At 36.7% G+C, this 15,077-nt stretch overlaps 2 protein-coding genes across 2 annotated transcripts; both read left to right on the top strand.

Annotated features, from left to right (window-relative positions):
• The first annotated feature begins 4,506 nt into the window (after positions 1-4,506).
• LOC114365499 (G-protein coupled receptor moody) lies at positions 4,507-8,751 on the top strand. Its single transcript, XM_028322089.1, has 3 exons — positions 4,507-5,046; positions 7,491-7,729; positions 7,810-8,751. Exons 1-3 carry the CDS (start codon positions 4,807-4,809, stop codon positions 8,645-8,647), a joined length of 1,317 nt encoding a protein of 438 aa, XP_028177890.1. The 5' UTR covers positions 4,507-4,806; the 3' UTR covers positions 8,648-8,751.
• Positions 8,752-8,854: 103 nt separating this feature from the next.
• Positions 8,855-14,800, top strand: LOC114365490 (G-protein coupled receptor moody-like). Its single transcript, XM_028322078.1, has 4 exons — positions 8,855-9,015; positions 10,068-10,671; positions 11,466-11,704; positions 11,825-14,800. Exons 2-4 carry the CDS (start codon positions 10,459-10,461, stop codon positions 12,750-12,752), a joined length of 1,380 nt encoding a protein of 459 aa, XP_028177879.1. The 5' UTR covers positions 8,855-9,015; positions 10,068-10,458; the 3' UTR covers positions 12,753-14,800.
• The last annotated feature ends 277 nt before the right edge of the window (positions 14,801-15,077 follow it).

Genomic DNA, 15,077 nt, shown 5'->3' with positions numbered 1-15,077 from the left:
TAGAGCTCGTGTGCACAAGCCATAATATTTTGCTATTTAATAGTTTTTTAAAAATATTTATCCGTTCATACCGCGTGAATTGATACAATGTGTATACTAATTTTGGCTTACGGTCCAGTATGTAATTAACACTTTTTCTTTACGATGAAGCCTAGACTGTTTTTTTTTTTTGATGTGATAGGAGGCAAACGAGCAGACGGATCACTTGATGGTAAGTGATTACCATCGCCCATAGACACCCGCAGACCCAGGGGCGTTACAGGTGCGTTGCCGGCGTTATTAGGCTAGTTGCCTAAAAAAATTTTTTTAGTCCGTAATGTTTAATATCAAAAAATATTGGACACATATATTTTTATTTGTCAATCTAACAAATAATTACATAGTTATGGTGCGTTGAAGTTGCGCACGACGTCACAACGTGCGGCATTTTTAAGCAAGCGTTGACGTCACGGGCCTCTTCTTATGAACTTTGGGGCGCTTTATCTCTTTAAATTTTCATTAGTTTGAAAAAGTGAAAAATACGTGTAGAGTATTTTTTGATAAGTTAACTGACGGACTAATTAAAACTCTTGCTTTTTGACCCAGGCAACATCCCCAAGATGGGCATAACCTGTGGCGTTATTTTTAAAGCACTATAAAATAATCAAGAAAAAAATATTTCCTTTTATTAATGACACAAGACCTACTTAAGATAATAAAAGTGGAAATCCCGCAACGTAACAAATGATACCTAATAAACGCGTAGCACTAATTAGGACAGATATTTCAGCCGGAGTTTTCAGGCACGTAACTTAAGAAATTCATTACCGAAAATTAAGGGCAGTTTATAGACTTGTAATAGCAGCTATTTTGCAATATAAAATATTTAAATAATCAATTTCAGACCTTAAAATCAGGTGTATTCCACTTTGATCACTGGCTTTGATCACCGAGCGACAATTTGGTGTCCTTTGATCACCCATGGATAAGATGACCTTGGTGATCAAAGTTGACTCCAGTTAAATTATTATTTTAGTTTCATTTGATCGAAAATCAGTATTGCTTTGATTACAAACAATATTCAGTATTTTCGAAAACTGCTAGAGCGTCTGCCACACCTAAAAGTTTTGGGTCTTCTACCCAAGTTTCTAAAGCCGAATAACTTTAGACCTAGACGGAAAGTTTGAATTCGTAAGATTCAACATATTCCTTGAAATCAATCGGTGGAATGCGATATTATTGGATGAACTAAATGAAGTTTTTGTGACTAAATTGTGTTATAAATTACTCTCAACTCCTACCTACTCGTATTTAGAAACGACCGTCTTACAAAATATTGTCATACTTCGACTACTCGTCGCTATGGCTTCGAAAATACTTAAGTTGCACTCACAGAAATATTATTAACTTTGGTGTAGGCAGGTGAAAATTTTACCAATGTTAATGCAGCAAGACATGTTGTAACGAAGTTACCGGCAAATACGTTTCAGCATAAAAAATAAATTTCGAAAATTCCTGTTCATCAAGGTGTAACTAACCCAGTCAGTATCAATCCTAAAAAACCTTTTAGTACTTTGCCAATCTCAGATCACAAAAGAATTGTAAAATATAGTTCCGGAGCTAGCCATTCCTTCTGACTCAAAGCAATTTTTAACTGCAACGTCCTGTCCTGTCTCTGTGCCAAAGAGAATTAATGGGGCTTACGAGCTTTTGATAGGGCTTATGGCAAGTAGACTGGGTGGACTTACAGAGCTTTCTTACGCCCGTATTCACAAACATTACTATGAGGTCTCACAGTGCACATGGTGACACAAGAACCAATCAAAGAACTCTATTCAATGCTGTGCGCTCGATTTTCTGCTTCACTTAAGCAAGTATTGTTTGTGAATGCGGGCGTTAAAGTGCATGGGAATTAATCAATCTTAACTATGGTGCGTCTGAGACTTTATCAATCTTACAATAGATATTTCTCAGTTACTATACTTCGCTGAAAGACAAGTCATACTGAACATATTACTATCTTCACAGAGATACCTAAGATCATGTAGGTTAACTTGTACCAATAGTTTGTAATGAAGACAAACGGAAATCCCGATTGAAGACGTTCAAATGTTAATATTAATGTGGGTAAAAACCCACTTGTAAAAGCAAGGTTAAGGTTACCTATCGAATACCTACCATCGCAAAATTATATTAAATTTAATAAGTAAAAATACTATTTTATATGTTTTACATTACCTATCTTATCTTATGAACCCAAGTTTAGCAAGAGTCTTACATAACAAAACCTTAACATTTGATCACTTTATGACCCCATGTAGTGTGATATAACCGCCGCAAGACAACATCACAAAACAGAACAATATACATAATGGATGAACGCCATAGCTGAAAGCAAACAATACACAAATTCTCATGGGAAAACCGTTCTGAATAATCATACTCGTAACTTACCTACTCTAAAAATTCGTGTAGTGCAATATCGAAATGCCTATTATATTTTCCTTTCCTTCACCATGACAATATGACACATGCCTTACTCTACTGGACAGAAATACACCCGTGTTCACAAACTATACTTGCTTAAGTGAAGCAGCAACGCTATGCGAAGTCGAACATCGTTGATTAGAGCTCGTAATTGGTTTTGCACTCACTCAAGTATTGTCTATGAATAGTTTTTAGGACCTTGTGCGTCCACGCGCACTGTGAGACCTCATAGTAATGTTTGTGAATACGGGTGTAGCCACCAACAACGGGGACCATAGGGTCACTAGATGTCACTCGGTTTTCAAAATGCAAAATCGAAGCCCTAGCATAAGGATTACTCTCAATTTATCTTTAAATGTACCATTTAGTAAGCCCTTTCCTTTATGAAGATGAAATTAGTATCTTAAAAAGAAGAAATTAAAATCTTAAAAATATTATTCCGTATAACAATATAGGAAACGTACAATTTCCTGTAATAAGTACTTGTATTAAAATTCATCGACCTACGACTTAATCTTTTCATTTGCGTAGGTACTGTTTTCTTTCTAACAAATAACATAAACTGAATTAAATTCTCGTTTAGTGGCAGTACAAAGTACAAAGGCAGTGATACACACATGAATAAACTTCACTCATGTGGGCAACTATTTGGGAATTTTGGGATCCATTGTGTAGTGCGTATAATCCACGACTAACGTAGGTATTAAATAAGAATAATTAATGTTTGCAGCTTTGTCGGCAAACAGCTCACCGTCTAATTAAACCGTTAATCAAAGCATATAAAGTCCACATTCGTAAATTAATTTATTATTTAAATGCTTACGTTTATTGTTTGACAATGGCGTAATTTAAGTAAATGAATGAATACTCAGTTTGCGTCGTCTTGATTATGCGAGGACTTGAATCTTTAGCGTATTTTCTTTGTTCACATTACCGTAGTACTTATTATTATTCTGTGACATTACCTACAACAAGCGGGTGCACAGTTGTACGTAAAATCGTGGCTAATATTATGTGCTTTATTTTACCGCTCTCGCGATTTGGTGGCACTTGTGTTCTTAAATTGGTCTGAATATTTTTATATTGTATCACAAAGGGAGGTTATTTACAGTTTGTGACGAAATGGCGCATTAAAACGTGATGTGCCTCGTCTAAAAGTAATAAGTTACATACATACATATGTAATATTTGTGTAATATTATTTTGATTACCGTTGATATTATTCTCGTCACGTTTCTCATTGTTTTTTCCATTCTAATATACGAGTTTAACCTCTGTTCTGGCCTTTTCTTCAGCTGTCATCAGTAGCTAAGTTAAACTTAAAATACTGGGTACATGGTGCACGCATTCAAAGTAACACACACATAAGTATGTTACATGCTATACCTACATGACTGTAGGAACGTTAGCATAACAAATTAATATTTTAATGCTATTAAGTTTGTGGGAATACCTACAGCGTGATGATAATTTTATTTACGCCCCGTTTGGTTATTTCATTAGTTAAAATCTAAATCACGTAAAATTTATACTCATTTTCCCGACAGTCATAAGAAGTCCCAAGAATTTATTAAATCTGTTTGCGCTTCTTCTTTCATGTTAGTTGATTTCTAATTTGATTTCAAGGGTCTAATTAAGCAATTTGTGTAAATTTGCTTTTATCATTATCGTTATCTTTGAGATAAATTTTACACGACCACTTCACACGTAGACTTTTAGGCTAACAACAAATTGTTTTCTAAAGTAAATAATTTCAACTTAAACATTTCATGGCTGTTGGAAAATTTTTACAATAAAAAGATAAGAGTTAATTATTATTACGCTCTATGTTATTATTACAAGCGCAAAGACAAATAAGAAAACAATTAATTATTGATATTATTACTTCCTTATTAATTATACCCTCTCGATATGTGGAATTCCTTTGAACTTCCAAGAGCAATTAATATACACAATTCATATGTTAACAATAACGGAAGAGCGGAACACTCATCCGTGTTCAAAGATCACCCGCTCCCAAAGTGACCCTTCAACTCCCACTTTCTAAGAACAATTCGACGGACTTAAACACCGAAATAACCGATAGTTTATCTTTGCAGATACCGTACAATGGGACCGACATGGCAGTGATATGCGTGATACGCGTCCACTTCCTGAGCAGCTGTGCGGCGATAACCTCGCCCATCGACGAAATGCTTTATCAACAAACATACATTAGCGACCTCTTGCCACTGAGCAAGTTCTGGGGTGTTCAGTCGCACGCGGCGATCGAGCGCGTCCCGACCTAAGTGAATATGGATCGAGAAGTGTGTGTGATCGAATGATGTTCAGTGAGTTAAGATGGGTGATCTGCTGCCGAGTATACCTAAGAGCACGTTCGCCAGCGACGTAGAGGGGCACAACTGGAGCGTGGTGGGCCTGGACGAGTACAGCACGGACGACGCGCTGGCCGCGGTGGAGCTCTTCAAGGACTACCCTGAGGGCCTGCTGCGCTTCGCTTCGGTTTGCTGCGTGCTGTTCATGCTGGTGGGCATCCCGGGAAACCTGATCACTATCATCGCGCTGGCTCGCTGCAAAAAGGTCAGTCTTTTTTCTACTTTTGGCTCAGCACGACTTGTGCCCTTTTCAAATTAAAAGGCCATTGGAAATTATGAAATTATTTATTATCTATTTCGCTGAAATGTTCAATGAACAAGACTTGAAAGTTGTACTATTGCCACCGTTCATAAGTTTTAATTGATTTACAAGAATTTGATTTTGAAGTTACTAGAGCGAAATTTTGAAGATCCAATAAAACGGTTGATACACTCACAAGAACTGAAGTATAATTGATATTACTTCAAGTTTGGAGTTACAAGTGCGCCGCGCACTTCAATTGTCCTGGAAGTTATCAAAGACTTTAAAAACATTCGGCGGCGACATTTTGCCTGAACGTTATCACCGTGACCCAAAAACTTTTGGAATATTTAATTATTTGGAGTTGTCATTGAAGATAATTTTATGCTAACGTTTGATGCGGCTAATCTACGAGGAAGAAGCATTTAATTTGACACTTTTAAATAACCCAATGTACTGTAGTCTGTGTCTAAAAGTATTTAAATTACAAATAACTCATTGCGATCAACAAAATGAAATCATTTTATTAAAATGTTAATGTTAAACAAACAAATCCTGAATACATTATCTACACTAATTAGATAATAAATATGTTAATGTGAATCGCTTGATGTGTACATTTTGATAACGTGGTCATCGCACAAAAACAATGGCGAATGACAGCGTGTCTACTTGAATAATCTCTACATGATAATGAGTAGTTTGCTGATAAGATATAACAAGACGAGCCCCTTTCCCCACTATTACAACTAATTCTATTTCCCTTTTCTTTATTTTGATCGAGTTACTTCAAACTAAATGAAGAAGGTTGGCAATACAAAGTTTGGACGAGCACATTAAGCTTAACACTGCGCCATCTTATGTAGTTGTAAAGTACTATTTTGCAACAAAAATGTATAGTCTGATGTGCAGTCGACTATACAAGACGACGACAATTAAATTGAGACATTCACACAAGTAGATAATTTGAACATTTTCTGTTATCGACTGCTAAGAAGTTGGTAATTATGGATTATTTTATCTACGAGTATTTCATATCTTAATAACTAATAATAAACATGTAAAAAGCGGTTACCATATACGAGTATGTACTTACCTGATCTTTAATCAATAAGTAATAAGTCATACGATAAAATGCGTCACAAACCGCAATTCATAAAAGGTACTTTACAGTAGCCCACATTTTTCCCACTACTGCAATTCGTAGTAGGCCCAAAAGATAAGGAAACATGGTGTTAAGCTACCTTTTTATTATTATTATTGACGTTAATAAGTGCCAAAATACTGGTGACACCTGAATAAATATATTTGATTTGATTCGTATTAAGCAAGGATCTACAGCTTGATTGCCACTTAACTCCTACCTAATAAAGTCCAAATTTTTTTCTCAGGGTAAAGTCGAAGTAGGCATTCAATAGTATCCAATGAATACAAATTGGATACTATTAAATATGATTGAAACTTTACAAGTCCCGTTTTATCCTAGGTCATGGTTCAGTGCACGCAAATAGTCCGGAGAATACAAACTGATAAGGTAACGACAATCACTATCGGTTGAAGGATTCATGAGCGTCCATAATGAGTTTTGAGACCTTGGTTAAGTAATAACACAGAGCAGTTCCGTAAATTTTAAACTATTTTCAGCCTAAAAGTCTTCTCTTTCTTCTAATTATACCACAGGCACCGATCGTTATGGAAATCCTTTGTCCAGCAGTAGACGTCATTTGGCTGAAACGGACGAACATCTACCTATATCTTATTTTCCAAGTTTAATATACACAAGCCAATATACAGTAAATTAAGAACCTAATAAAGAATTGATTAGCTTGCAACAAATATTAACTGACTATAGAATCTAGTTTCGTCGAAGAATACGAAAGGTCACATCTAAATTTAGAACTGTTGTTAAACACGTTAATTTACTAGCGGGTCCCAAAATAGTTAAACTTATCCAGGGACTATCTTGATCGACCACACAGGAGTGTGTAAAGCAATTCTGTTTAGTTCCCCTTGAGGTTAGTTTTCCCTACATTGCTCCACATAACGAGTTTGGTTCAATTTATCAATCCTGGAGGGTGGCCCGGATGATTATTTTATCATAGTTACGTGACATAATAACCTGAGGTATTAAAGTTGTTATTTTGTTTATGCAAAGCTTTTATGCAACAAAAATTACATTGGCGAATGTGTTATTTACATTCGATATTGTAAATCTAATTCAGATGAATGTATCTCTATAGGTGTAGGCCTCTTTTTATTCATAAGAGTATCAAGTGTAATAACAGTTTCATTTGTTCCCAAACTGAATTTCTTAAAGCCTTATCCATTTTGTTTTCGATTTGCATTTTATTATACGCTATTTAGGTCACTAGAAGTACCCGAATATAAACCAAGATATTTATTCGCAGGTCCGCAACGCAACCGCTGTGTTTATAATGAACCTGTCCTGCTCGGATCTGCTGTTCTGCTGCTTCAACCTGCCGCTGGCCGCGTCCACCTTCTGGCGAAGATCCTGGGCGCACGGCAGGATCCTCTGCCGCATGTTCCCGCTTGCAAGATACGCGCTCGTGGCCGTCTCGCTGTTCACCGTTCTGGCCATCACCATCAACAGATATGTGATGATATCGCATCCTAGGCTTTATCCAAAGTGAGTATAATTATCCATGACTAGACTCCAATGAAACATTCATAAATATGTTCCTTAACTTGTTTCTTTTTCTTCAACAGGTTATATAAACGACGATACTTGGCTGTTATGGTAGCTAGCACATGGATATTTTCGTTCGGAGCACTAATTGCGACATGGCTTGAAAAATGGGGTCGATTTGGTTTGGACCCAACGATTGGCTCATGCTCCATACTACCAGACAAGAACAATAGATCTCCAAAAGAATTCCTCTTCGTTGGAGCATTTATGCTACCTTGCTTAGCGATTGTGGTATGCTATGCTAGAATATTCTGTATAGTTAGAGAAGCAGCAAGGAAATCTCGGGCCCCTGCAAAAAGCCGACCACGGCTAGAAGATTCAGCTGTTGGATCAGCTTCGACTGCTCTTGAAAGATCTCCAGGTCCCGAGAATGGAATCAATCACGTCGCTCCACCACGCAGGGCGCTACTTGCTCCTCCTGCTTTACATTGCCCTCCAACACCAGGCCCGGAAAGGTCATCTTCGTCTGGCGTAGATACTCTAGATGGCCATGATGACGAATGTGCACTTGATGCAAAGCCACGGACACCAAGTGGCGGTGAAACTGCAAAAAGACTACGTCAAGCAGCAGTTGCTCTACGGCGATCGCCCGCTTCAGTGCGACCGCCCCGACTGACACCAAAAGACAGAAAGCTTTTGAAGATGATAATGGCCATCATGCTTTCTTTCTGGGTCTGCTACCTACCTATAACTTTGACGAAAATATTTAGGGAGTTCACGTCGCACCCCGCTGCGAACATAGCGGGGTACATTTTGATATACTTGACGACGTGCATCAACCCGATCATTTACGTGGTGATGTCGAGCGAGTACCGGCAGGCGTACAAGAACTTGTTGATGTGTCGGCGGTGGGCGTGACGTTCGTCTGGCGACGGCGTCTCCGAGAAGCGCCCGCCGTGACTAGTCGTGAACGATGGCGCTTCCTGAGCCATCGGTGCAATCAGACACTACAGGTTGCACGCCTCTGAACTGTGAACAAACTGTGTGAAGTGGTTATAAGCGCTGTGGATAATGTTGACTGTGAACCGTCCGTGTTTGTGCTGAGAGGAAGTTACGAGTTAATGATAACAATAGGTTTTGTATAAGCACTGTTACAGTTAGGTATATAAAATGAAACCAATATTATATTGACTGTTTTCATAGCATTTAGAACATAAACTGTGCAATCTCTTAATTTATTATCATAGGCTAAGATGAATAATGTAAATTGAATATAAGGATGAAATATTGATATTAGTGATGGGCCGACTATGGTCTTTGCCGACTAACCGACTAGCCGACTAATCGGTTTTCAAATTGCCGATTAGTCGGCCGACTAATCGGCAATGCCGATCATTCTAATACCTACTTGTCCGAAGAATAAATTATCTAGATTTTCTCAAAGAAATATGAATATCTAGATTTCTAAAGAGATAAAATATAACTTTTTGAGAAATGAGATTTCTTTAATATGAGAAAAAATAAAAAGCAACATTACAATCATCTAACAGTACCTAAGGTCTAGATGTCATAATTTTCGACGGCGGAGGGGTCAGAGGTGACAATATGATCGCCTCCTGCTGGGCTAGGATGCGTGCCGTCATATTATTCTTACTTATCGACGTCAAAATGTATGGGCAAAATTGCGCTTATCGCGGCACGCATACTAGGCCCACTGATTCCTCTCCACCCTCCACGGTGATGGTCAGCGAGCTGGGGGCGTGGGGGTACCTACCCCCGCCTGCATAGCACGGACTACCACCATCGTCGGATAGGCAGGGCCTGCCATACAGGTGGGCAATTGCCGGGACGGACTGTGATAGTTGATGGCTTTGTCCGGATTCCCATAGTTCTTCACACTAAGGCAATCGCGATCTCAGTGGTTATTTATGTGGGTATTCCTTATCCTTCCGATGAGAGGAGCCCCACATAATCTACCACTTCCCCGCAGGATAGTTATGCAATTCCAAGCATTTTTCCCCGAAAAAAAAGTGTCATAATTTTGGACAAATTAAATTACATAAACTTTACACATTTTTGATGATTTCCTGGTAATTTTAACTAATGTTAACTTTGTATGAATTAGACTTGCAGTCAAAAGTGGTTTAGATAAACGCATTTGGTCTACCTCATAATCATCTTGGTGATTATGAGTTTCTTTTATTCACATATTTAATTTTGTAATGCGCCGATTATAATCGGCATATTTTGCCGAATAGTCGTCACTAGTCGGCCGACTACAAATGATGCCGAATAGTCGGCTTTCCCGACTAGTCGGCGACTAGTCGGCCCATCTCTAATTGATATTTAAAATAAGGATAATTAAATCACTGTAAAATTTGCAATCACCATTAATGTGGCAAATGTACTCATTAGTATACATTATGTGATCACCGTGTTTATATCGCGAGAAAAGGTTTTGAACACGAATTATTTAGCAATAAAAGTGGTGAGGACCAAGGAGAAAGGTACAATAATGTTGGAGAGCAATAAAGTTAGTTGTAAAGGTGTGAAAATGTATCCAGGCCGTCACTATCAGCGCCTACGTCCGCTCGCGCGTAAATTGACTCATCACCATTGAGGAAAATCATAATAAACAATGTTCATCACTAAAGTGGAGCGGCTCATTCCAGTACTAATGCCCGTTGCTTAATGACGTGATAATAGTGGTCAGTGAAGTTGGGAACAAAATGGGGGCTTTGGTGAATGTGTCTGTGACGAAGAATGACAGTATGCTGGGCCTGGACGAGTATGAGTCTGATGAGGCCCTGGCAGCAGTGGAACTGTTCATTGGCTATCCAGATGCCCTGCTGACCTTCGCATCGCTGTGCTGCATGCTGTTCATGGTGGTTGGTGTCCCGGGGAACCTGATCACTATCATCGCGCTGGCTCGCTGTAAAAAGGTAATCATTCAAATACATATTAATACAAATGCAATGTCGTGCATCAATCTAGCTACTTACAATTATGAATATCTGCACATGAATCATCATGGCATAATTATATTTTAAATATTTTTTAAAGTAATGATAGAAATATTAAGCTAATGATGTTTAATTAAATGTTAATTAAAGTGGTCATTTCAAAACTTTTTCTCAAATGCTTATTACGAGTATTAACTGATGAATAAGTTAAAACTGATAGCTGTTCAGACAGAAACAGACGNGTTCCACATCTTCAGCTTTATAATATTAGTATAGAAGTATAGATTAAACTTACTTACGCATCAATAACGAATGCGTTGATCACAGATAAAAATCGAAGTTATTTACACTGCTAAGTAAACTGGGCGAGTCAGATTACTAACAACTTGTTATTTATCCATTAAATAAAGAAATGAATCGCAAATATGATAAGATGCGCATACCATTTATGACTTATTGCTGATAAACCAAATTTTTGTACCTTATAATAATTTAGTTTCCCGAAATGCAAACGCACATGATTTTATCGTGAATTTATGTAACTGATAAAGTACCATAATATCCTGAATTACTGTAAATATAAATCAGGTCTTTAATTTTACAGACTAACGAAATCACCTAACACGCGAAAGATAACGTATTGCTTGGGTAATTTACCAATGTCATTATTGTGGTTTAATAAATTACCCAGAAGGAAAACATACAATGACATAATTCCATTGCCCTTATTGCAAATTTCATTGCAAGTTGACCAACGTTTGCTCTTTTTTCAGGTTCGGAATGCAACAGCAATATTTATTATCAGTCTGTCTCTCTCGGATCTTCTGTTTTGCTGCTTTAATCTGCCGCTGGCTGCATCCACCTTCTGGAACCAATCTTGGAGACATGGGAAAACTCTATGTCGCATGTTCCCGCTGACGAAATATGCACTGGTCGCCATTTCACTCTTCACAGTCCTGGCCATCACGATCAACAGATACATCATGATTGCTTGGCCTAGATTATATCCGAAGTAAGTAATCATTGCCACAGAAAATTTTAGTATAGTAAGATATTTACAATGCAACTCTTGGCAAGATTTTAAGTTTCTGTGTTAAGAAATAAATGTTCATGATTCGTTTCCTTTTTACAGGTTGTACAGCAAACCATATCTAGCGACCATGATCGCTACCATATGGGTATTCTGCTTCGCGGTTCTAGTTCCAACATGGCAAGAGAAGTGGGGCCGCTTCAGCCTGAACCCTATGGTTGGTTCATGCACCATCATACCAGATGTAAACGACAATTCACCAAAAAAGGCGATGTTTATCGGAGCCTTTTTACTACCAGGGATTGCTATTATAGTCTGCTATGCTCGGATATTTTTGATAGTGAAGAAAATCGCAAAAAGATCAAGACGACCAATACGCATACGAAGACCAAAAACTGAAATTGTTGCTGGAACTTCTACTGATTTTGAATCAACTACACTTCCGAGCCAAACTACTGAGACTTCCTCACCTCCTCAACGCAATACTTGCCATGCTTTCAATTGTCTCATGCCAGAAATATCCTCTAACTCTGGTTTGGACCATTCCACAACAGAAGATCGAGATAAAAAAATAACAGATAGTAATAAATGTCTATCAAGAAGTAATATAGCACTACAGAAAATTCGAATGGCATGTACTCCTGCGCTCAGACAGCCGAGAGCCCCAAAACTGCTTCCATCTAAGAAAGACAAAAAGCTTCGTACGCTGATCATGGCAATAGTTCTCTCATTTGCCATCTGCTACCTGCCTATATCGATTACAAAGATTTTCCTCGAGTTCACATTTCACCCTATTGTCAAAATTATCAGCTACATTCTCCTATACCTGACCAATTGCATCAATCCCATCATATACGTGGTGATGTCGGTGGAATACCGGCAGGCCTACAAGAACTTGATCACTTGTCGCAGTGATCAAGACTTCCCCGAATCGTCGATACTCAGGAGAATAGCTAGCTCGAAGACACTTACGGCCGTTCGTATGTCGAGAAGAAAACCAAACACAGTAAATAACCCAACGCCTACGTAAGAATATGAATAAGTGTTTATTTGTGTGTGACTCAATTGAATCCGCGTCATTTGTGGAAAAGTGAGAACCGTCCGTGTTTCGTGTAAAGTGAAGGAAATAAAGTAACCGGTAATGATGACGATGAGTGATGAACGAAAATGATGACTGGAGTATTTGTAAATATTATTGTAAGTACCTACTGTAATAATAGATTAATAAATTATATGAAGTTGTAAATGCAATGCATACCAGCTACTCGTATTTTAAAGAAATTGTTTGTATCGTCAAAGTGAAATTTTTAATGACAGCAATTCAAGAAATAGTTTTCTTCTGTGTTTACTTGTTTAACTCCTACAAACAATACGTTCAGTTTTAAAAAGACAGATGCAAAAGATATTTTATAAATTGGCCTATTCCAACGCTAGACTATCTATGTTCTTAAGAATGATATTGGTCATAATGAACATTATCTGAAGAGCACTCAATACCCAAAAGTATATAAAAAGCATAACAATATCAGTCTTGTAATATGTCGTCTCTATTATAGAGACATAAATAAAAAAAATTGAGAGAGCAAAACGGTTAGGGATTTCAGAGGGAAGTTCTGCCTTGAAATTTATTTTAAAATTATAAACTGGACTGAACCCCATGTTATAAACAAATAATAACTGATTATAATTATACTTTTGTAAAAAAACTAAATGAAAATTGTATTTATTAAATGATGAATGAATAAAATCCTAATTATTAATCATTAGTGTGCCATAACTTGTTTTGCTATAAAGTTTCACATAAATATAAATTAATATTATATAACGATACTCTTTTCGCATATAAGCTAAATGTTTCGTACAAAGTGTACAATATCAATGTGTGATATTATGGTAAATTAGGTGATTGTCAAAGACATAGAGTTTCGAATGCTGTATTGAATCGAAGAAGGTGCTGAGGTAATATTGCACGAGAACCCTACCAATGAATGAAGTCTTGTTGAAATGTAAATAGTTCCATAAACTGCAGACTTAATTATATTGTGTGATTTGAAAAGTTAGTTGACAAAAATCAAGCACGCTTTGGTTATTTATTTTGATATTTTTAGGATGGTATTTATTCTTTCGTTAAAAGATACTTTTTCAAAAGTGTTTTAAGGTAAAGCAAAGTTACTTTGTTTGTACTTTATTAGTCACATTCAGAATTAAGTTAAGTATGTCATTGAGATAATAATATAATTTAATTATAACAAAAGGTAAATTTTATACAAATTAGAACCGACATAAGATAACCAACCCGTGCTCGGTTTGATTACCATTCCAGATTTGTCACTTGATATAATAAGGATTTGATATGTAATAATAATTTATGAATAGGTGTTTTGTACGATACTGTATTGAATATACCTAAGAATATAAGGATTACCGAAGTTTTCCAAAGATATTTATATGTAAGTCATGAATAGATAGGAATTACAACCGATATACTCAATCTTTATTTTAACAAATTATGACAATTTATATTTTGAAGACTCCATGCTTGATAATTATAATTTATTCTGAAGTTCTCAAACATAGATAAGTATATGCATAAGGTACATAACACAGTAAGGCGATACGATTATAATAATAAGATAACTTTTTCAGAATGGCACAGTATTACTATGATAATAGTATATCAATGTTTTCTTCCCAATGAAGTAACGAATAAGTAAGGCGTAATGTTGGTAAAATAAGTATATTTTCCACTTTAAAGTTAATTTAACCAAATTGAAGTTCATTGTAATGTGTCGCCAAGTTGAGATGGATCGACGCGACAACAATAAATTTTCTTTACAAGTAGGTATACAGAATTGTGTAATTTTTACTTCATTGGTAAAAACTTTTTAGTTGAAGTTTCTCCCTACGTGATGAATAAACAGTCAATCTTATCACCCCTTGGCCTGAATATTGTACTAAACAATCATGAAAGATGTTACGATAGACACGAACCAAAGACCAATCTCCCGGGGCCACCCAAACCTACGCCATTGTACTTACCAAAGATGTAATTAAAATAAATTGAAATGTTCAACTTAATGCTACTTATATTATTTGTGTAAATCCCTCCTTCATGTGACACTATGACAGCCCAAAATATGTTCAGTTTAGGAAATATTGTAATTTCTGGCACACACTACAAGTAGGTAGTTATGCATNAAATCTGACTAGGTACAAGTTACCTATTTCAAGGTACAAAAAGGTCCACAAGGTCCAGGAGATACTTGATTTTCTACATAAAAAGATGTGATAAATATTAACAAATCCCATAGATAATCTTATTCTTTAACTAAAATTATAATGAGATCCTAAAGAT

This window comes from Ostrinia furnacalis, unplaced genomic scaffold (genome assembly GCF_004193835.3).
Source record: "Ostrinia furnacalis isolate ACB-3 unplaced genomic scaffold, ASM419383v2 OfSCF0450, whole genome shotgun sequence".
In the NCBI taxonomy this organism is placed as follows: Eukaryota; Metazoa; Arthropoda; class Insecta; order Lepidoptera; family Crambidae; genus Ostrinia; species Ostrinia furnacalis.
This window is presented reverse-complemented; position numbering and strand designations above follow the sequence as displayed.